Source organism: Podarcis erhardii, assembly GCF_964252035.2.
Source record: "Podarcis erhardii genome assembly, chromosome: 13".
Lineage (NCBI taxonomy): Eukaryota > Metazoa > Chordata > Lepidosauria > Squamata > Lacertidae > Podarcis > Podarcis erhardii.
In genome coordinates, this window is record NC_138502.1 from 9,192,810 (window position 1) to 9,216,864 (window position 24,055).

General features: G+C 48.0%; 1 protein-coding gene across 1 annotated transcript; it reads left to right on the top strand.

The window, feature by feature from the left end:
• Positions 1-399: 399 nt before the first annotated feature.
• Positions 400-18,351, top strand: FIS1 (fission, mitochondrial 1). The gene is made up of 5 exons (XM_081835533.1): positions 400-562; positions 10,092-10,224; positions 12,460-12,536; positions 15,973-16,078; positions 16,928-18,351. The coding sequence occupies exons 1-5, from the start codon at positions 518-520 to the stop codon at positions 17,023-17,025; spliced, it is 459 nt and encodes a 152-aa protein (XP_081691659.1). The 5' UTR covers positions 400-517; the 3' UTR covers positions 17,026-18,351.
• Positions 18,352-24,055: the final 5,704 nt, after the last annotated feature.

Genomic DNA, 24,055 nt, shown 5'->3' on the forward strand with positions numbered 1-24,055 from the left:
GACGCCTGCGTTAGAGGGCAAAATTCATGTTAAATTGGTGTTTTAGGGGTTGTTTTTAAAAGTCTGGAACGGATTAACCCATTTTGCATTACTTTCTATGGGAAAGCGCGCCTAGCCAATGACGCTTCCTGCTCCCCAGGTTGCCATGGCAGCCTCCTATGGGCGTTTGGCTTTGGGAACACGAGGAAGCGCGCTTCCTGTTCCTCCAGTGAGCGTGAAGATGGAGGGAGGCGGCGGCAAAAGACTCCTCCCCCCCCCGCCCTCCCCGCTGCCGTGGAAACGGACCAACGCACAAACAAGCGCGCGGGCGCATTTAAACCTCTCGGGGTTTCCCTGCGGAAGGGAGCGTGCGCAGGCGCGCGAGGTAAGGGGGCGTGGCTGCACTAAGGGAGAGTTGAGAAGGGACGCCATAGAGACAGCCTCCCTCTCCCGTCCTAGAGCGACCGAGTGGGATTTTTTTTAAAGTTCCGCTTCCGTCGCAGGACCGCTTCCGGCCCTGCTTCCGGGATTGGGCGCGATGGAGTCGGTGCTCAGCGAAGTGGTGGCGCTGGAGGATCTGCAGGTGAGTCGGAGCCTTATTCAACAGGAGGAGGAGGAGCGCGCGGGTTTGGGGTTTGTGTCTCCCTCTTCTCCTGGCTCTGGTCGCGGGCCGCGAGATTGAAGTGGAGCCTCCAGGTCCAGGGGCAGTCTACCTTGGGCTACTGAGTGCGGGCGGTGCCTTTGAGTTTCGTGGAGTCAGCTGGGCTTGGACGGGCCTTTTGGCCCAGCATAGCCGCCCTCTGCTCTCCGTCCTGGTCGCTTCGTTCTCTCTCTCCTGTAACCTTTTCCATTTGTGCTGTGGGTCATATGTCTGGTCTGAAGATGAGGTGGAGCCGGAGCTTCCTCTCCTTCAGCGGAAATGCTTCATGGTAGCGACTAGGAAGAGGCATCACTCTCCTCCGCTGAAGTGCTGGGCAGCCACTCCGTATGGAGAAGGGAAGTGCTGGGAGTGACTTGAGTGGATTCAAGTGAGGGAAAGTACAAAACACCCCCTATCTCCCTCAAGACGTTTTTGCCTGGCTTAGATGAAGCATTAAACTATGAGGCTGTAATAATGCCTCTTGCTTCTCTGGATACAGGCTGGAGAGTGAGTAGCTTCTATATGGCTAAAATGTAGCTAATGTAAAATCTGGCCCCATGCATCACTGGAATGTGGCCCCTGGAAGATTGCCTACAATGCAATTTGGCCCTCTGGCTGGAAAAGGTGTGATCCTCTCAGCACACACACACACACGGACTCTCTCTATTAATTTAGTGTGATATGCAGCTAAGCCGTGATCAGAGTAGCACTACTATGGCTTAGCTGGATGCTACTGTTTATGATTATGAATATTAGCTACAAACTGGATTTTAAATTATGTAGGTAAATTAATTTAGTTAGCTACTTATGCTATACATAGACTTGTATGTTCTCCATATGTTTTGTTCTCCTGCTCCCTCATCAAGGTGTCAGAGGGAGCTCAAGAAAAAAATGGGCTGGTTTCTCCTGTTTCCCTGTCATCGGTCATTCCACCCCCACCCTCCCGTACACATTGAGGCAGTTTCATGGCAGTGACTTTTTCTGTTCTCCAGTTAGGATGTCTGGACGGCAGGGTTTGCTGACAGCTGAGGTATATACTGTATACGGGGTTTGAAATTAGCAGGGCGCCAGGCACATTTTGCGCCTAAAGGTTCTCCATTTGCGAGCACCTCAAAATGTCTGGGTGCCATTTTTTGCGCCTGGATGACACTCAAGGATTACTGGAATGTATGTGCTTTGAAGCCTTGAAGTATATGTTAAGGATAGACAATACGTTAAGGAGTTTAACAATAAAGAGTAGCATGTTTTGAAAACTGAAGTTTGGTACCAATATTTTTATTGCAAACACCAAATTAAACCTGTATTAACAAATTCTGTTTAAAATGTGATATTAACAATGTGTCACTTATGTGAATTGTGTATTAGTTCATGCTTATCAAAATAATAAATACAAAGTATTATCAGTAAGTATTGATCTGATGTGTAGAGATCTTTCCTATTCTGCTTAATTCAAAAGGGTTCTGGAAGCTTCTCTGTGTGAAAGAAACAAGCAGAAGGTTCATGATGTACATCTGGCTTAAACTAATTCTGTTATCTCTTCTGTCAAGGTCATGCTGACTATAAAAGTAGGGGCAGAAGGAGCCTGAGTTTTACTTTCTCTTTCTATCTCTTTTCCTTCTGGTGTGGTGTTTTATATGCAGTTGTACCTTGGATCTCAAATGCCTTGGCTCCCGAACAAATCGGCTCCCAAACTATCAAAACCCGGAAGCAAGTGTTCCGGTTTTTGAACGATTTTTCGGAAGCCAAATGCCTGGCACGGCTTCTGCGGCTTCTGGAACGCATTCTGTTCGAGAACCAAGGTACCACTGTATAGTTTTTAGACTTACTATAAGTTGTTGTAAGCTTAAGTTAAATCTGCTGTAACTGGATTTCTTATGAACAGTGCCGATCCTGAATGTATTGGATTTATAACCATTATGCTCATTTGCCTTCAATAACAGTAAAGCTCTGCTGGATGAAATACAACTGCCTCTGGTCTATTTTTTGGGAATCCTACAATGTATTTAAGTTTTTACTCTGCTAACTATAAATTGGAATCTGCTCTGGATTGAGTAGAATTTCATGACAAGGTGTCCTCCAGATGTTGCTGAAATACAGCTCCCATCATTCCTGATCACTGGTCATGCTGGCTGGGGCTGACAGGAGTCACAGTTCAGCCACATCTGGGGGAACATTGGTTTCCCATTCCTCTTCTTACATAAATACAGCATCCTAGAAGGTGCCCTGTGCTTTCCCCCACAGTTCTGTATTGCAGAGAGTGTTTGGCAATGGAGCTAAAGATGGGAGCAGTGCATGCATACACCCACATCCATGATAAAGAAGAAGAGGTGGTTTCTTAGATGTGTAAGATCAAGTAATTGAAGCCTCGTGGTTATAGAAGGCAGCATGTTAATAGCCTATAATCAAATGATTCAAATCTCTAAAGGGCTGTCACATGGACGATGGAGCAAGCTTGTTTTCTCCTTCTCCAGAGGGTAGGACCCAAACCAAAGGATTCAAGTTACAAGAAAGGAGATTCTGACTAAGCATAAGGAAGAACTTTCTGACTGTAAAGCAGGCATAGGCAAACTCGGCCCTCCAGATATTTTGGGACTACAACTCCCATCATCCCTAGCTAACAAGACCAGTGGTCAGGGATGATAGGAATTGTTGTTCCAAAACATCTGGAGGGCCGTGTTTGCCTATGCCTGCTGTAAGGGCTCTTTGACAGAGGACACGACTCCCTCAGGAGGTGGTGGACTCTCCTTCCTTGGAAGTTTTAAAACAGAGGTTGGATGGGACATCTATCATAGAACCATAGAGTTGGAAGAGACCACAAGGGCCATCGAGTCCAACTCCCTGCCAAGCAGGAAACACCATCAGAGCACTCCTGACATATGGTTGTCAAGCCTCTGCTTAAAGACCTCCAAAGAAGGAGACTCCACCACACTCCTTGGCAGCAAATTCCACTGTCAAACAGCTCTTACTGTCAGGAAGTTCTTCCTAACGTTTAGGTGGAATCTTCGTTCTTGTAGTTTGGATCCATTGCTTCGTGTCCGCTTCTCTGGAGCAGCAGAAAACAACCTTTCTCCCTCCTCTATGTGACATCCTATCATATCACCCCTTAACCTCCTCTTCTCCAGGCTAAACATGCCCAGCTCCCTTAGCCGTTCCTTATAAGGCATCGTTTCCAGGCCTTTGACCCTTTTGGTTGCCCTTCTCTGGACACGTTCCAGTTTGTCAGTGTCCTTCTTGAACTGTGGTGCCCAGAACACGACACAGTACTCCAGGTGAGGTCTGACCAGAGCAGAATACAGTGGCACTATTACTTCCCTTGATCTAGATGCTATACTCCTATTGATGCAGCCCAGAATTGCATTGGCTTTTTTAGCTGCCGCGTCACACTGTTGGCTCATGTCAAGTTTGTGGTCAACCAAGACTCCTAGATCCTTTTCACATGTACTGCTCTCAAGCCAGGTGTCACCCATCTTGTATTTGTGCCTCTCATTTTTTTTTGCCTAAGTGCAATACTTTACATTTCTCCCTGTTAAAATTCATCTTGTTTGTTTTGGCCCAGTTCTCTAATCTGTCAAGGTCGTTTTGAAGTGTGATCCTGTCCTCTGGGGTGTTAGCCACCCCTCCCAGTTTGGTGTCATCTGCAAATTTGATCAGGATGCCCTTAAGTCCATCATCCAAGTCGTTGATAAAGATGTTGAATAAGACCGGGCCCAAGACAGAACCCTGTGACACCCCACTAGTCACTCTTCTCCAGGATGAAGAGGAACCATTGATGAGCACCCTTTGGGTTTGGTCAGTCAGCCAGTTACAAATCCACTGAGTGGATCCACTATCAAGGAAGCTTAATTGAAATTTTTGTATTGCAGGGGGTTGGACTAAATGACCCTTGGGGTCCATTCCAACTCTACAATTCTGTGATTTATTTGTGAGGAAGTAACTGGCATAAGGGACGCGGGTGGCGCTGTGGGTAAAACCTCAGCACCTAGGACTTGCCGATCGCATGGTCGGCGGTTCGAATCCCCGCGGCAGGGTGCGCTCCCGTCGTTCGGTCCCAGCGCCTGCCAACCTAGCAGTTCGAAAGCACCCCCAGGTGCAAGTAGATAAATAGGGACCGCTTACCAGCGGGAAGGTAAACGCCATTCTGGGTGCTGCGCTGGCTTGCCAGATGCAGCTTGTCACGCTGGCCACGTGACCCGGAAGTGTCTGCGGACAGCGCTGGCTCCCGGCCTATAGAGTGAGATGAGCGCAAAACCCTAGAGTCTGTCAAGACTGGCCCGTATGGGCAGGGGTACCTTTACCTTTATGTAACTGGCATAAGAAGTGAAGCAAATCCACTAGGGGGCATCAAATCACTTCCAATAGCTCTTGAGCGCTTAACTGCCCAAGCCTAAATGTGTACACTTATGCATGGGTATTCTTGAATTCAGTGTAGGTTTCATTCCAGTAGGTACATTTAGAGTTGTAGCCTTATTTGTTCTAGAGGAGAGCACTGATTCAGTGACATTTTTTCCGACAATGCTGCTGCTGTTTTTGCAGTCTCTGAGCAGCAGTTTGACTTTAAAGAATTGGTGCTTTGTTTGATCCTACGTGTTGCATTTACATTGAATGTGCTAACTTGGGAAAGAAAATACCATAGGTTTCTATGGCTGTGTGCAGTTGGAATTGGGCATTCAGAGTCAATTGAGTCACTAAGGAGGAAAGGTATGGAACAATAAGGAATTTCCAGGATGTCTGTATTAGCGCCATCAACTTTGTTGTGAATGGCTACTCTTAATAACATAATTATTAGTCTTGTACTTTTTCTGCGTTTCATTCCTCTCTGACCTCAGTGATGATAATACCTTGCCCCGTCTATTAACCTTAAGTACACCTGTAACCTAGGATGACATTTCGTACATCTGATGAAATGGACGAAAGCTTACGCCGTAATAAATTTGTTAGCCTTCCAGGTGGCACAAGATGCTTTGTTAGTTGGTTTCAGCCAAGCTACCCCTCTGGAAATAGGAAAATCGCATGGCATGTATGTCTTACACAATGACAAACGATCAGGGTGTATTTTAAGTGACCACAAATAAGGGCTGGTTTTTCAAATTGGAGACTTGAATTGTGGTTTTGGTGTTCTCATTCATATATGGTTACTCCACAACAATGCATGCTAATGTTTTATCATAATGACCAATATCAGCTTGCAATGACCTATGCTAGTTCTGCTGGGAGTAGAAATACTGGCATGATGAGGTACCAACAAAGCTTTCTATAGTGCACAGGAATGCAGTCTAAAACTAGTTTCCTTTTGTATTGCAGAAACTATCTGCATTTAAGGGAGCAGTTGTGAAATTAAGCACTTTTTCCTGGCACACTCTTTACATCTGTAAGGTACTTACCCAAATCAGAAGCAGGAGCTGGTGGATACAGGACAGAGAGAGTCATGCATCTCCATGACTTGGAAAGCAAATCTTACTATTGTTTATTGTTCAAACCATGAATATTTAGACTCCTTGCCTTTTGGATGTGTGAGAGCGAATTATTGTATTTCCATGCCAGTTTCCATTAGCCTGGATACCAAAGTAGCTTTCATACAGTCAATAAACATTACAGTAGAAGATCACACTAAATATAACAGGACATCAAAATTGCAATGCTTGAACTCCTGGGAGCTGCGCCTGTCAAGTCATACAATACTGTCAAGGAATCCACAGTTCAGTTTGGTGTCCCATGGTATCTGGAGAGTCATGTGCTTTCGAGCCCTGTTTTTTAACATCTGAACTGTGTTGATGTGTTTAAGAGTTGGGGGGGGGGAGCATGGATTCATTTGAGTAGCTGCGGGAATACTTAATATAAAAAACATCTTAATAATAATAAAATCCCCCTCCCTGAAATTTACTCACTATGGTGTGACCTATTTCCTGTGATTGCTGCTGAGGGCTAGTGGAGAAGGATCCAAGAGACTTTGTTGGCTGTGACCAGGGCATGTGTGCTTCTCTCAAAACATAAGCCAGTTTTAAAAGGAAACCTCCATTTAATACAGAGGCCTGCCTCTTAAAACGCCAGTGCCTGATCTATGCATGCATCTGACTGAGATGGCTGAATCTTGAGGTGCAGGAGTGGCCAGTGCAATTTCAGGCTATAGATGGATGGGTGTCATTTTTAAAGAAATGTTCCTTGTATTAATCCAATCTCCCTGGAGGTTGTAGAGCTAGTAGCCTGTGAGCTAATTAGGCCTGGGATGCCATTCCCGACCCCCCCCCAGCCCCCCCACCTGTTGTCATCTGGTGGGCAGGTATAGGGTTGCCATATTTCAAAAAGTGAAAATCTGGACACAAAAATCTCAAACAAAAAGAGAGCTATTTTTAAGGAAATTTGCCAAAATCTACACTTCCAACATGGGTTGCCATACGTCCGGATTTTCCAGGACGTTTAAGCGATTTCCTCCAAGACACCCTTTCTGATGGCCGAATGCCGGCTGTGTCCGGGAAATTCTGGACGTATGGCAACCCTAGGCAGGTGGACATGCCTTAAATTCTAAAGACGCTTGCTGTTGGCGATGGCTGCAGGTCTGCAGTGATCAGTTCCCTATGAGGAGTGCCATGGCATAGGCAATGCCTAAAGGTGTAGGGATGCCTTTTTAAAAATGCTCCCCAGGTGGTAGTATATCCTTTTCCTTTTAGGAAGCTTCTGTTGGGGGTAATTCCCCCCCCCCAAAGCTTCTCCCTGAAGATAACGCTTCAGGTGGACTCCAGTCTGCAGAAAGTTGTGCAATAATAAATGGGGGGGGGGTGGTGGTGGTACTGGTGGGAGAACTCCTAGCTCAGCCTCAGAGTATTTATTTTGGATGTCCTCCTTGACCTGCAGGGACTAACATGCCTTCTTCACTGGCGCTGGGTTCCAGGCACTGTCATCCTATCTCTTGCCAAGATCCTCCATGGAGCCTACAGCAGACTCCATGAGAATTTTGGCTTCTCAAGTTAATCTGTTTCATAATGGGGGAAAACATGACTTAAATTGGTGTGCCTTTCAGTTGATTTATTTCTCTGTCTCCCCCCCCCCCCCCGCTTGGTGGTTTAAATCAATGGTTTTTATCCTGCTTGGATTTAATTCAGTCCACATACTACCAAGGGGGCCTGGGCTCTACCATCACACCCTGCAAGCTGGGTGGGATCAGTGACCCTTCACCAGATGCTGCTGAGCCCCATCTCTCCTTAGTCCCAGCAAGCTTGGCCTAGTGGGGAATTGGAGGCTCCAGCAATGTATGGAATCCGGAGCCCTCAAGACATTGATGGAGCCTCCAATTCCCCACCCTAAAGTGAACTGGCAGCAGATTCCATACATTTCCTCCCCCCCCCCCCATTGCCTCTGGGCTTGCAAGTGGAAGGGCGGTTTGCTAGTTGCTGACTCCTTTCTGCCAGTTCCCACCCCACAGAGGACAAGGTGCTTTTCAGGTCTTTTCTTGGCCTCCTTTGGGTGTTTTCAGGCTTTTGAGCAGTGGTGTTGCAACCAGAGTGTTGTTTAAACAGTTCTGTTTCCTTTCCGATGAAATTAAAAGGGCGCTTTTATGGCAGGTGACATTCCTCCTTGAGCGGCTGTTTTTAGTAAACGTGGGTTTTTGAGCAGGCTTCTGAGAAGTCATGCAGCCACTTGGACAGATCTTTGGCTGGTTTAGCCATCACTTCAAACCTCTTTACACCACCGCCCCGCTGAAGGTCATATTGTTTTCGTTGTGAGAGTGAATGATCTTTATATTTCTTTATATTAATTTTACTGATTAGCTGGAAAAAGTACCCATAAAGTATTATGGTAGTGTGCAGCAGTACGGAAATGTAAAAAAACCAACAACCCACAATTAATAGTAGTACGGAACAATCATTAAAATGACTGGCTACCCAATAAAATTGTAAACAACTCCATGGCCCTGTTTAAATGGGGGTGTCTGTGTCTTATACTGAGTGGGAAGATTGGTCCACCTAGCTCAGTGCTGTCTGCACAGACTGCCAGCGACTCTTCAGGTTTTCCAACAGGGAGTGTGTCTCAGCCCAACCTAGGGATGTTGGGAATCGAACCCAAGACCTTCAGCCCGCAAAGCAGGCACTCTGCCACTGAGCTACAGCCCTTTCCCCTGCACGTTCCCTTCTGAGCCCTTTCATGAAATGGAGTTTGAATGGTTTGTGTGCCTGCGGAACGAAGAGCCCCCTCTGACTTTCCAGCACTAAACAGCCTGGCAGCCTTGGGCGGCAGTTGGTGCGACCTGCCCAGACCAAATCCATTGATGGGAGACAAAAAGACCAGTGTCTGGTTTCGGAGGTGCTTGTTGTTCTCTTCTTGTTTTTTCGATGCTTGCGTAAGGCTTCATAGAAGATCCGGCTGCTAAGCCAGGGTCACCGGTTCCTGTTGGAGCAATTCCTCATCTGGGAATCATCTGTCCTTACTAGGTACTCAATGCTTTAAAATAATAATAAATCTCCCAACTGGTAGAGCTGAATTCTATGACCTTTGTCGAAATTTATGTGCTTGTACATCATTCCTTTTGCATAATTGGTTCTGCACCTGTCCCCTTCTATTTCTGAAGTTCGGTGGTGAGTAGCCGAGATGGCACTATCCACGCACAAGTACAAAAAATTATTTAGGGTGGTGATTATTTTTTTTTGAAAAGCCAAAAAAGGAAATTCTTGGATCTGCCAACCCTTTCGCTGTTGCCCTGCAGAGAAATGGCACCAAATGTTTGGAATTCCGAACTGCTTCTCCTCGTCTTTCCTCCTCTCCTTCCCCTGCCATCCATTGCCAGTAGTTTTCTGTTGGAATCAGCAACATTTTTTTGGTTATTCCATGGTTGCTGACATGGTTGTTAGGTGCATGGATGGGAGATTGCTTGAAAAGTCCCTGTGAGTCAGTGCATCCTGCTCATCTGGATGAAGAGGTGTGTGTGTGTGTGTGTGTGTGTGTGTGTGTAATTCTTGACATTTGCATGTAGGCTGTTGGCACACCTGTGGCTCCACCCACTTCTGCTCCTGGCTCCGCCCACCACAGACAAGTGGCCCATTGGAAGCCGCTCTCCCATAGGCCAGAGCAGCATTCAAAACTCCCATTGTTCTTGGTGCCTTTTGCAGAGGAAGGACTAGACCATGTGAAAAATAAACATAATATTTTAGCTGCAGTTCATTCATTTTCAGCTGTGTATTCTTGTTATAAAAAAGCGTGCCTAGACATTCCATTGTTGCGCCCATAACCTAGGTTTGAGGTCCCATTTAGCTTTCATATCTCGGCTTCTAACACTGGGCCAGAGTCCTTTGTCACTCCTTCATGATCTGTAGGCCTGCTACCTGCCCTCTGGTGGCCAGGATCGTGTCAGCTTGACCCCTGCTGACGTATTGTTCTCAGGAAAAACCTGTGAATTGGGTGGGCGAAGTGGGGCAGAAAGGCACATTTTGCCTTTCCTGGAAGACTGGTGTCAGCTTAACCATCCCTCTCTTCTTTTCCACAGAGATTTGAGAAGAAGTACAATGCTGAGGTGAGCTCAGGCAATGTCTCCAAAGGGACCACATTTGAGTACGCCTGGTGCCTGGTCCGCAGCAAATACAACGAGGACATCAAGAAGGGCGTTGTACTCCTGGAAGGTGAGCAATAGATCAATAGACCAGAACATCCACCGAGCCACCTCCTTGATTTCTCTTGCCAAACAAGACATCCATTAAGCTAATCGCAAAGCAGTGTTTGAAACACCCACCCCATTTTGATTTGATTTATTTATTTGAGCTCCACAATGTGTCCTTTTTATATACTCTTCTTGGTTATTTTGTAGCTTTTATTACAAACATCCCAGTGCTTGAAACTGGCCAGGCATATTTTGCACCTGGCTATCGACTGCTTGCAACCAAGTGAAGAAGCCTGAGCGCCAGAATGGTGCCCGACATCTTCACCATCTGGAGGTGCATGACTGGGGATCCTAATGCCGCATCCTATCTGTTATATTTTATTTGCGCAATCGGAACCAATTTCAGGAACCAAAATGCTTTTTCTGTGCAGCCTGAGCAGGAGCAGTGGACAAAGTTATGGTTAATTGTTGTAGTTTGTCTTCACGTACCCCATCCCACTGCCCTGGTCACAGTTGTGGAGAATATTTCTACCTTATGAATGGTTTGTGTCACCATGAAGAAAAACAGGTAGGGATGGGCCAATATATATGTGGACTGTCCCTGAAGTCCTCCAAGTTATTAACCTAGCTCAAGGTTGTCATTGGAACTAGCCTGATGTTTCAGTGAGACTCAATCACAGTCAGTCTGTCATTTGCAAAAGAAGACTGTAGAGCTGTCTTACCCCATAAAGCGGGTGGCGCTGTGGTCTAAACCACTGAGCCTCTTGGGCTTGCCGATCAGAAGGTTGGCGGTTCGAATCCATGTGACGGGGTGAGCTCCCGTTGCTCAGTCCCAGCTCCTGCCATCCTAGCAGTTCAAAAACACGCCAAAAAGTGCAAGTAGATAAATAGGTACCACTCTGCTCTGGTTTCAGAAGCGGCTTAGTCATGCTGGCCACATGACCCGGAAAAACTGTCTGCAAAAAAACGCCAGCTCCCTCGGCCTGCAGATGAGCACTACAACCCCAGAGTTGTCTGCAACTGGACTTAACTGTTAGGGGTCCTTTACCTTTTACCCCAAAATGGCAACTAGGCATTCCATTTTGGCATCTACAACCTCGGTTTAAGGATCCATTTGGCCCCTAGCTTATATGCAATGGTATCTTGGTTTATGAACTTAATCCATTCTGGAAGTCTGTTCTTAAACCAAAACCTTTCTTAAACCAAGGCGTGCTTTCCCTAATGAGGCCTCCTGCCGCCGGTGCCCTTCCACCGTTCGGATTCCATTCTTAGACCGAGGTGAAGTTCTCAAACCAAGACACTATTTCTGGTTTTGCGGTGTTTGTAAACCAAGGTACCACTGTATCTGAGTTTCCAACACTGAAACATCGCCACCTGCAAGCACTTGCTCTAATAAGAAGAGCCTTACTAGATTGGACCGAAGGTGTTTCTAGTCCAGCATTCTTGTGCCCGGCCCCACGGCCAATCATATGGCCTCCAGCAAGCCCACAGGCAGGGCGTGACTAGCCCTTCTCCCCCAGCACCTGGTAATCAGCAGCACACTGTCTCTGAACGTGGAAGTTCATCTACCAAACGTGGCTGAGATTTGCCCAACCCTCTTTCACAGCCACCTGAACCCACCACCACATTAACTGGCAAAGAGGTCCACGTGCCAATTATCCTTTCTGCAAATAAGTACTTTTTTCTGCGTGGTTTGCCCTGAATCTGCTGCCAGTCAATTAATTGAGCAGCTCCCACGTTCTGCCATTATCGGTTGGGGAGGGGAGAAAAAAAACTAACTTCTCCACACCATAAACTTCTGCTATGAGTTTCCCCCCACCTCCCTTGGAGTATCAAAGGATCTTCTGCACTGTGGGGAGAAAAAACCTTTTGTGTGTACGGGTGAGATGCCTCCTGTTCTTCCGCCTCTGCCACATTCTCCCCCTTCTTTTTTTTGTGTGTGCATCTGTCCCATTCCTGTCTTTTCATCGACCGGGCGTGACCTCCTTGGCACAATGTCCTTGCTTTCCTTGCACGGCAGCTCCCCGTACACTCTCTTGACCTTCGGCTTGCCAAAGTCCAGGCGCCGGGGTGTCGTTTGGGATTCGGTTGTCAGGAATCCAGGTGGGGTTACTCTAGTTCCAAGTTCAGATTTTTGTGTGTTGTGTCTGCATGTTTTGTGAGCTGTTGGAGGCAGGTAAAATGGAGAAACCCTCAGACCCATCTCTCTCTAAACAGATATAGGTAGACGTTACACTCTTGACCCTTTTATTTTCAGAGCTGCTGCCCAAAGGGAACAAAGAGGAGCAGCGTGATTATGTCTTTTACCTCTCGGTGGCCAATTACCGGCTCAAGGTAAGTCTTCTGGTGGCCCTACCTGCTTCCTTTGGCTTGGACCCGCTTATATTTGTACCTCTGTTGTTCAGGCAAGATGGGATCCTCATGAGGCTAATAGTTAAAATCCACGAAAAGTTTAACTTTTTTTAGGGAGGTAATTTCCTCTAAAGCAGCAGTGGGGTCACCTCCAGCTCTCGGGCCTTATTAGGCCCACCAAGACTGGCTATTTGGGCTGTGAGACTGTTCATTGAATCCACCCACCCTATATCGTACGAGATGTCAGGGGTAGGTCAGGGAAAGAGCAGGCTGAAAGGGGGTCTGCCGGCCCCACTGATCTGTGAAAAGACTCATGCACAGTGCTTTGTGAACCCTGATGATCAGCCAGTTGTTGGCACTTGCAAAGCCCGTGGGAGCAGTGTGGTGTGATGGTTAGAGTGTCATACATGGTGGTTGCTGTGGGGATTGCCTTGCAGTTGGACTAGATGACCCTTGTGTTTCCCTTGTGAGTCTACAATTCTATGAAAGGAGGAGGCATGAGAATCATGTAAGCCACATTGAGCTCCATCGAGAATGCAATAAATAAACAATAATAAATGTTTCAATTCCAAGTCATGTAGGCAAAAAAGGGGATGAAAAATGGGTAAGACTTTCACTTGAGAGCTGCTGCCAGTCAGTGCAAACTATACTAAGCTAGATGACCCAATGGTCTGACTCGATATGTTCCTGGAGTCATTGTGGTGCCAGGTGATTCCCACCTGTTGAGCTTGGTCTCTGTGCAGGGGGTGGGGAGATGATGATCTGGCCAAATCCAGCGCTCCACCTCTGCTCTGGAGGAGAACATCCGACATTGAGTCAGTGGGACAGAGGCAAAGAGGGAAGGAAGGTTCAGATCCGTTCTTCCTTTCTTCAAAGTGGCGTCAAGCAAGCGAGCTCTTCTTCCTCAATATCTCTCCCAGCTTCTGCCCCTTTCTCCCAAACTGGAACCGATTTGGCCCAGGGCTGCTAGTTGCTGATCTCTCACTTTTGTGCTTGGATAGCATCCACAGGGGTAGCTCCACAGAACGCTCCGCATAGCATTTGTTTGTATCCTCAGGGCTCCGATGACTGAAAAGAGATATTAATATTAATATTAATATTAATATTAATATTAATATTAATATTAATATTAATATTAATATTTTTTATTTATACCCCAGCCTCCCCAGCCAAAGCCGGGCCGAGAAGAGCAGCAATTGGCATTCAAGAGGATTCAATCAGGCAACAGAAAGCTGGAGGCTGCCTTAAGTCTTCCCCTGTTCCATCCTCTGTCCCCAAATCTGACTTAAGGAAAGCTGAGCTTCTGTTTTTCACCCGCTTCCTCCTTACACAGATTGGAAAGCTTCAAAATGTTTTGCATCCTGCAGATTTTTGCAGATAGGCAACAGATGTGTTTTCTCCCTGGGTTGCCAAATGGGCGAGCGGGGGAGAGATCCTCAGTCAGAGTTTGAGACTTTGCCTATCTTTCACGCTCGCTTCCCAGCATGTGAGGGAGAAGTCAACTCTCCTGTCCAGGGTGAAAGTCCTGCGTTTCCCGTTACCTCAGGCCCTTTCTTATCTCTGGCAGCTAATCCCAACTCCATAAACCTTGTCAAGACCAGGGTGGTGCCCACATGTATCAGTCTCAGCTGGGCCTTTTATCTCTGCGCTTTTATAGACTGCGAGAGCAGCAGATCATAACCCTCTTCAGTCATGGGGCGTATGTGTGGAGGCAACGGGGCGAGATAAGCAGGAGCTTGGGCCCAGAGGGAAGGAGCGGTGCAAAACACAGCCGATCTTAACCGTGCAATCCTGCGCAGGGAGTTCTATTGCTTGTAGTGGGTCTCACACTGTCTGGGGTTGCAGCCCTGAGAGCGTCAGTGCAAATGATGGCAAGCTGCAGTTGATTGCTGGGGTCTGGGTAGTGCTACGGGAAAGTGTTAGGCTTGCAGCCAAGAAATCCGGGGCAGAGTCCAGCAAAGTAGCTGTGCAATGGAATCACCCCAAATCTCTTCATGCATCCTCCATTCTGCTCTGAGACTCCCCAATCCTGCAGAGCAGTTGGGGGCACATGGGGAGAGGGGAGTTCCATTGAGCAGCCATGCACTAGCAGAACACCTTGGTGGGATGCTGCCCTGAATCCCCCCCCCCACTTCAAATCCTGTCCTTCTCAAAACTTGTGGCAGGGGCAGGGAGCCTCAGGCCCAAGTGTGGCCCTCCAGTCCTCTCTGCCTGGCCCCTGGGATGCTCCCTAGCCACGCCCCTTACTCACTCTGCATCAACACCCCAAGTGTTTTTTGTCTAGCAGACAAGTGTCTTTTAATAATGCCTCCTGCAAGTGTGCATATAGAAACTAGCCTCCTCTACAAAGGTGGCATTTGTTGCTCCACCCACCTCTGGCATGTGGACTTCAGAAGGTTGCTCAAGCAGCCACTGCTCTCCCTGTCCCCCTCTCTATGGGGTCTGCATCTCCTGTGCAGGTTAAACTCCTTGCCTTGAGCTAAAACAGGGAATGGGAGAGCTTAGCGTCCTGAGGCAGGAGACTTTTGAACTGTCCCTGTTTCCCCTGTAGAGGAATTCTGTCTCCTTAATAAGGACTTCCTTAGCATACTGCCCTCGGCAGTGGTCATCCAGATGACCTCCTGGAAGCTTGAGAATCAGACTGTTGCCTGTTGTTTGTCCCTGTTTTCCGGTCCTTGGAGGCATCCTTCCTTTTGAATGTGGAGGTTTCATTGAGCTGTTGTTGCTAATGGACTTCATTTCTTGGGACCTTTAAAACCCACTTCAGCAGCCATTGCATACCGTATATACTCGAGTATAAGCCTACCCGAATATAAGCCGAGGCACCTAATTTTAGCACAAAAAACTGGGAAAACTTACTGACTCGAGTGTAAGCCGGTTCACCACCTCACAAACCTGGTGGTGGCAGCAGCGGTGGAGGAAGAACAAGCAGCCCAAAAGGGCTCCTTTCGGGCTGCTCGTCCCTCCGCCGTCACTTCTGCTGCTGCCTGCATTTGCGAGAGGCAGGTGGCAGCGGCGGGACCAGCGGCGAGAAAGGGCTCCTTTCGGGCCATTCATCCCTCTGCTGACACTGCCTGCCTCACCTGAGTATAAGCCGAGGGGGGCTTTTTCAGCATAAAAAATGTGCTGAAAAAGTTGGCTTATACTCGAGTATATACGGTAGGTTAGCTAAGGTGCTCTGTGTCCAGTCTGACCACAGTCGTGGTCCACATTGTTGGGTGACCCTAGTTCTAAGTGTACATAACTCCTTTCCCCACCTTCCTTGACTCTCCCCAAGCCTCCATCCAGCTCATCACTTTCTTTTTCCAAAGCTAGAAAGCCCCACATACTGATTCCCTCCATTTGTGGTGGGCAACAGGGTACTGCACATGATGTCCCCAGACACAGGTGCATTAACGCTCTTCTCTCTTTCTCGTAGGAATATGAGAAGGCTCTGAAGTATATCCGGGGGCTGCTGAAGACGGAGCCAAGCAACACGCAAGCCATGGAGCTGGAGAAGCTCATCAAGAAGGCCATGCAGAAAGGTTAGGGGGCCAGGTGTGGGGAGCGCAACCCTTTCCCTCCCACCCTTTAAGGCTCTGTTCAAACACAGTAACTCTGATCCCGGTAAACCATGGTTGGGGCATTTCTCACAAACCAAGTGATGACTCCACATAGGAAACTGAGGCCTGTGTCAGTCCGCTTAGCACAGCGCACTGACTGGCAGCAGCTCTCCAGGGTTTCAAGAAGGGAGTCTTTCCCAGCCATAACTGGAGATGCCAGGTCTTGAACCCTGAGACATTTCTTCATGCAAGGTTTGTGGGGATCGCCCAAAACCGTTTCCCAGTTTGGAAGCAATGGGGGAAATGTGGTTAAACAAACCGAGGAGGCTTTTTGTTTTTCAAGTGTGTAGGAATGGGGAGAGCGCAGGGACGTTCTTCGTAATTCCTTGCCCAACAAACCATCGTGCTTTGGACATGTACACTAAGCCGATGCGTTCAGAGAGCAGAATGCATTAAAACACCCAACCATCATTGAGCGCCTTTTATGAAATGCCTCCTAGTATTTCTCAAGGAGACGGAAAGGTGTTTCAACAGCTCTTAAGTACCAGCAATGAGGACCGGGTGCCTCGTTTGGATAAGACGGCACAGGGATCACTTCTGCACTGCCAGAGGCCAATGAGAGGGTGAGGGCCGTCGGCCTGGGAGGTGGCAGCAGCTATTCCTCCACCACCTCCTCTGAAAAGGTGGTGATGGAAAAAGTTGGTCCCCATGGCAACCGGGTTGGTCCAGCCCCCCTCCCGCAGGCTTCAGTCCAAAGATCTCTTGAGGAGCCTCTCAATCCTTAACTAGCGTTCCAGGATGACGCCTTTCTTCCCTCTTCTCTCTCCACAGATGGCCTGGTTGGCATGGCGATCGTGGGCGGCATGGCTCTGGGCGCAGCCGGGCTGGCTGGTCTCATCGGCTTGGCCATCTCCAAATCAAAACCTTAACTGGCTTGGTTAGGGAGGTGGTGGGGTCCCACCCCCCACCCCCTTTCGCACCCGGCCAGAGCAGCCTGGCCTTGGCAACTCACAGCTCTAACCCTGCAGGGAAAATGAGGGACGATTAAAAACATGCTCGGCAGCCACTAATCCGACCCTGATTCCCGGACTTTCCCCTCCCCTCCTTCTGTGATGCCAAAGTGGCCCTTTCGGTAGAAGACTGGCCAAATAGGAACATGGGCGCGCATGGCTGCGGGCCCTTCTAGCTCTCAGTCGCCCCAGCCCCCTGTTGTGTAACTTCCTTTAGGTTCCTTGCCTACACTTCACCTATCACATGCTGACGTGAGGAAAGCACATGGGTTTCTCCCCGCTGCCCAGCTTTGCCGCCTCTCGCTTGTCGTGGGGCTTGGAGATTTCTCTCATCTGAGACTTAAGATACAAAATGCCAGGAAAGGACATCATTTTCAGAAGATTACAGTTGGATTGGGTGGGGCGGGGGGAAGCCCCCCGGTCTTGCAGTGTGCGGCTTAGCTTCTTGTTGCTGTGAACGATGGTCGAGGAGAAGGCTTTCCAGGACAGAACCTTTCCCTCACTGTCAGACTGTGTTTTCTCTTGCACTTAATAAACACACACATGTGCCTCCCTCTCTTCCTTCCATACACAGTGCATCCCGCTAGTTTGCACTTCCTTTGCATGGTGCCTCTTGACCCTCTTAGCTCCGTAGCAGCACTGGGTTCCCCCTAGAGGAGCCTGTGGCCCTTCATATTTTTGTTGAACTCCCATCAGCCCCAAACAGCATGGGCAGTGGTCAGGGACGATGGGAATTGTAGTCCAGCCCCATCACTGGAGGAACATAGGTGCCCCCACTTCTTCTTTGGGGTCTTCCTCTGCCTAGATAGCTATCTTCTGTTGTCCCCTTATTTATTTGATAAGAGCTGGTGGGGGCTGCCAACATGAGAATTAGGTCACCTCTCTTGTCTCGCAACAGATAAAGAGAGCGAGCTTCTTGGGACATGGAGAGGAAACAGCAGAAAAGAGGGACACTCAAAGCAGCCTTATATTGGAAAGTATCTGCTTCTAAGCTGACAAGGGACGGGGTCCTTTTTTAGGTTGGCAAGTGAAGACCCCACACCAACCCTATGGCGGGGCTTCCTTCGTGCAAAGTTGACGTTCCAGTCGCCGTTCAGAGACTACAGATGTATTGAAAACACTTCTCTCCTCCTTTCTGGAAACTTGTAATTTCCCTGCGCACTGAACAGGTGCTTTTATATGGTTTTCTAGCCTCTGACTGGTGTGAGGCAGGGATGTCAATAAAAATAAAAATACAGATGCGAATGATTTGGATTGTCTGATTTGCGCCTCTCGTGAAGTTTGGGCCTCAGATGTCCTTAAGATGGTGAGCTGTTGTCCAATCCATCCTGTTTATGCTGTAGGCTGCCACTGAATTTTCTGTGTTTTTGACCATTTAGGAATCAATTAGACCATTGGCCCATCAGCTGCCGGCATTGTGGATGCTGCCTGGCAGCAGATCTCCAAGGTTTAAGGCAGGGAGCCTTATCCTCGCCCTACCTGGCGATGCCAGAGATTGAAGCTGTATGCAAAGCAGATGTTCCACCATGGGAGCTCTAGCCCTTCCCCCTATGGCCAGGGTCTCCCTCGATAATGAGCACCCGACAGCTTGCCTTGAACTCTGGATCCTTGGCAGCACCGTGTGTCTTAATTGCTGTACGACAGCTCACACCCAGGCAGCCCCAAGTGAGTTTCAGAAGTGAGCAAGGTGGCTAATTTCACATTGCGGATCAGCTGAAACCAGGCTGCTGTGCATGCAGATGTTGTGTGCCAGCATCCTGGCAAATGCCTCTTGACCTAGTGAATGCAGAGGCTACACAGTAGCCTTTGGACCGAGCCTGGCAAGCTGCAATTCCCCCTCCCCCCGCTGGCTGCAAGAGTTGCTGAGCAAGTGGAAGCAAAGCGATGGCTTGATTCGATGGGCCTCTTTCCCATTCTGCAGCTGACGTGCGTTTGGAAGCAGGCTGAGAACGTCCCATTGCGCCAGGGTCTGTCTAGGACATTGTGTCTTGAAACGTCCCTTTCCAGTCCTCGCTCTCCATTTCTGACAGCTTGCAGAATTGGGTTTAAATTAAGGTGATTTGAATAGTTGTGGTAGACGTGTGTGCTGTGGCAAGGGAGGGATAATATCTCCGGTGGGGGGGGGCATTGTACTCTTGGGGTAGTTTGTCCACCTTTGCCCCCCCCCCACTCAGTTCTCACTTGTGGCTCCTAGATGCTGTCAGCATGTGACGGCGGCCACCCCGGGAACAGCTTCAACTGGCCAGCTAAACCAGGTGAGGGTAGCTCATCTAGGAAAAGGAAAACGCTGGTCCTAAACCTTTGCTGCAGTATGGGATATTTGGAAGAAGAAAACCCTACACAAATCATAAGGCTGTTGGATGGCGCCTTGTATGCCTCTTTCCAGCAACAACTGCAGCCAAGCTGGTACCAAACATCTTGTTCTTTCCTTTTGTAACCCAAGAAAACCTTTTTAATAAAAGCAATTTTTTAAAAAAACAACTGGGTCCCCAGATGTTGTGGGACTGCAATGTTTGAGGATGTTGAGAGCTTGAGGAATAATAATAATAATAATAATAATAATAATAATAATAATAATAATAATTTTTATTTATACCCCGCCCTCCCCAGCCGAGACCGGGCTCAGGGCGGCTAACACCAAATATAAAAACGATTGAAATACAGCTTAAAAAACAAGATTAAAATAGAACCTTAAAATGCAGCTTCATTTCAGTGGAAACTCAATCAAAAAACTTTTGGGGAATAAAAACGTCAAGTCTTCACCACGGCTAACTATTCAGACTGGTCCTACATGGGCCAGAAAAAAAGCCAGGGAAGTCCCCAAATAGGAGTTCCAACACAGGAGAAAGGAAAAAAGAAGGGGAGGGAATCAAATTGATTCCAAGCCAAAGGCCAGGCGGAACAACTCTGTCTTACAGGCCCTGCGGAAAGAAATCAGATCCTGCAGGGCCCTGGTCTCATGAGGCAGAGCGTTCCACCAGGCCAGAGCCAGAGTTGAAAAGGCCCTGGCTCTGGTTGAGGCTAATCTGACTTCCTTAGGGCCCGGGACCTCTAGGGTGTTGCTATTTATGGACCTTAAGGTCCTTCGTGGGGCATATCGGGAGAGGCAGTCCCATAGGTATGAGGGTCCTAGGCCATGGTATATTCTCAGGATTTAAATGCCAGCTACCCAGCTCATTCGCCCTTGCAGAGAGACTGCAGCATACTAGGAAACACTTGATTCCCTTATTTTTTGTTTTTCCCCTTCCTTCCCTGCCCAGGCCTCTAGTTTTCTTTTGGCAGTGGGGACTGGTTTGCTTTGTGTCGTCTTGGCCTTCAGTGTTGGGTTGTCCATGCATAGCATCTTCCAGAGGAGTGTGGTTTGCCCTGCTTCCCACCCAGGGAGTTTTCTGCATCTTTTAAGTGCAGCAGGCAGAAATTCACCAGGTAAAGTTGTTGCCAGTGCTGGATCTCTAGCCAGGCAAGAGCTTCCACCTGCTGAATGCAGAGGAGGAATATATTGGTGTGCTAGCAGAGGCAGCAGCTCCTTCATAAAGGAGACTGATGGTTCCTAGAAACTGGAAATGTTTTTCTAGCTTATCTCTTGTTGACAGTAAGTTTTTTATGTTGCATAATCTAGGGAAACTTTCTTTTGATGGTCCAGACTTCTGTATACTTCTTGGTCATGTTTAATTAATGATATGGCTTTAGAATGGATAGGGTTGTAAGTATATAGGAAGCTGCTGTTTTTCTGGGTCAGGTCCTTGGAAAATCTAGGCCACTGTTTTATTTTCATATCCCATTATTCCCAATGTTTAAAGGTGGCATCTTTGGTGAAGCTACAGCTCAAATGGGTGCTTTAACTTGCATTTGCGTGATGTTGCACACATCGCTTCCTATTTTAAAAGCACTGTTTAAGGAGAACGGACATGGATCGTTCTCCCTGGAGTTAGATCACAGCAGCTAATCGGATTAAATGCAAGGAAGAAAGATTTAGGTTGGGTAAGGGGAAGAATGTTCCAGTGATAAGAATAGTTGGACAGTGGAGCAACTTTCAAAGGCTGGTCACTTTCTAATCCACCTCAACCCCCCCCCCACAAATGGTTTAAAACTGTTGGGGCACGAGAGTGACTTCCTGAGGATGCCTGCCCCCTTTTCAAGTCCCCTCCTTCAGACCCACCTTTTCCATGAAGTCTTTGCCAAGGTCTTTGCTTTCCCCTACGGAAAGCAAGCCTAAAGTCCATTCGGTCTAAGTGAATCAATTGCCTCCCCTCCCTGTTTATCCTCCCAAGGCTGGTGCCGAGGGTTAGGCATCTGACAAGAGCCCCTTGGCCCTGCTGCAGTGAGGAGGGAGACACGCTGAGGGAGGACCCAAAAAGGGGTCTCTTAAACCTGGACTCATCACTGGTCATCACCCCTCTGTTGTCTCCCCTATGTTGCAATTCCAAGTTCCTGGCAGCAGAGATTTGTCAGTAATGTCGTGTCCAGTAAATTGGTAATGCCCATCTAAAATGACCCAGTACCTTTATATTAAAAGGCCACATTCACACCATGCATTTAAAGCATGATAGAATCGTAGAATTGTAGGGTTGGGCCATCTAGCCCAGGGATCAGCAAACTTTTTCAGCAGGGGGCCGATCCACTGTCCCTCAGACCTTGTGGGGGGCCGGACTATATTTTTTTTGGGGGGGTGAGAATGAATTCCTATGCCCCACAAATAACCCAGAGATGCATTTTAAATAAAAGCACACATTCTACTCATGTAAAAACACGCTGATTCCCGGACTGCCCGCAGGTTGGATTTAGAAGGTGATTGGGCCGGATCCAGCCCCTGGGACTTAGTTTGCCTATCCCTGATCTAGCCCAAGCCTGCTGCAATGCAGGAATGTGCAGCTGTCCCATCGAACCTGCAACTTTGTTATCAGCACCACGGCTATAACCAAGTGAGCAGTACAGTGGTACCTCGGGTTAAATACTTAATTCGTTCTGGAGGTCCGTTCTTAACCTGAAACTGTTCTTAACCTGAAGCACCACTTTAGCTAATGGGGCCTCCTGCTGCCACTGCGCCGCCGGAGCACGATTTCTGTTTCACCCTGAAGCAAAGTTCTTAACCCGGGGTACTATTTCTGGGTTAGCGGAGTCTGTAACCTGAAGTGTATGTAACCTGAAGCGTATGTAACCCGAGGTACCACTGTACTACTGTAAACAGTCGTGGCTTCCCCCAAAGACTTCTGGGAGCTGTAGTTTGTTAGGAAGTTGTTAGGAAACCCTCATTCCTCCCTAGGAGCAGCAGTTTCCAGAGTGGTTTAACCAGTGCTTTTTTTCTCTAAAAAATACACGTTTAGGGGTACTCTCATTTTCATACTCATATTGAAATACTGCCCCTCAATGAGGCCAAACTTAGATTCACAAAATGTTTAGGGATATGCACACCCCTGCGTCCCCCGAGAAAAAAAGCACTGGGTTTAACAACCAACCTTTCTCGCAGGGAACTCTGATTGGGGCTGGGGAACAGCTCAGTGAAAACTGTGCATGCTCAGTGGCCATGGAAATGCTGACTGATGGGTGAGGGGGTGTGGAATATGGACCCAATGGAGGAGATATGATGCAGGACAGCAGCACTTTACTCATCAACAATTCATTGCAAGTCACAGGCTTCCTCTTATGTCCCTACTACAGGCCCTTTGGGCTGCCGAATTAACACATAACAGGTGCTTATCTCTTCTGCTTGGCTGAGAGCTCTGAACCAATCATGTCCCACCCCAACATAACAGTTAAAAGTGTATTTCAGCTGCATTGCATTAGGGTGGGGTTATCTGACTTGGGCTACCCTTCCTGTGTTTGGTGTCAGGTTGTGGAGGGACACACACACACACACACACACAGAGAGAGAGAGAGCGAGAGAGAGAGAGAGAGAGAGAGAGAGAGTGAGTGTTTTGAAGCTCCTCTGCATTATCAGTGCTTGCTGGTATGTGCAGTATAATTTTACGAAGCAAGATCTTGCTACTTTATTTTGCTCGCCCTGAAGATATACAATGGTACCTCAGGTTAAGTACTTAATTCGTTCCGGAGGTCCGTTCTTAACCTGAAACTGTTCTTAACCTGAAGCACCACTTTAGCTAATGGGGCCTCCTGCTGCTGCCGTGCCGCCGGAGCATGATTTCTGTTCTCATCCTGAAGCAAAGTTCTTAACCTGAAGCACTATTTCTGGGTTAGCGGAGTCCGTAACCTGAAGCGTATGTAACCTGAAGTGTATGTAACCTGAGGTAGCACTGTATTTTGTTTTTGTAGCTTGATCAAATTTATTTATTATTTCATAACAGGTAGATAGTTAAGAGCTTAAGCGGTTTCAGCGGCGGGTGCCCGGCGCCCCCCAGAATTTGGCACCTGGGTGCCCCGCACCCCTTGCACTCCCGGGTAAAGACTGTCCTGCTTGGAACAGAGTTGACCGACACCATATCTTGTTCTTTGTTATAAGGAAGCTATTGCCATCGAATGCCTGGTGAGATGGGAGTCACATCAGTTCCTCTGGACTTAACACCTGTACAGTGGTACCTCTGGTTAAGAATTTAATTCGTTCCGGAGGTCCGTTCTTAACCTGAAACTGTTCTTAACCTGAAGCACCACTTTAGCTAATGGGGCCTCCCGCTGCCGCCGCCACGGAATTTCTGTTCTGATCCTGAAGCAAAGTTCTTAACCTGAGGTACTATTTCTGGGTTAGCAGCGTCTGTAACCTGAAGCGTATGTAACCCGAGGTACCACTGTACCTCCACCACATGCTCTCTCTTTCGAGGGTTGAGAAGCCACGATGGCTATCAGCCTAGCAAGGCTGTTTCTCGAGGCATTTTGCTGGTTGAGGTGAAGCGCAAGATGGTTTCATCTATAAAATCTCCCTCGTTTCATCTACAAAAGCTGAGCAGGCTGGCAATTAATGATGGGGACGGAATCCTTGACCCCACCTGGAGGTGGC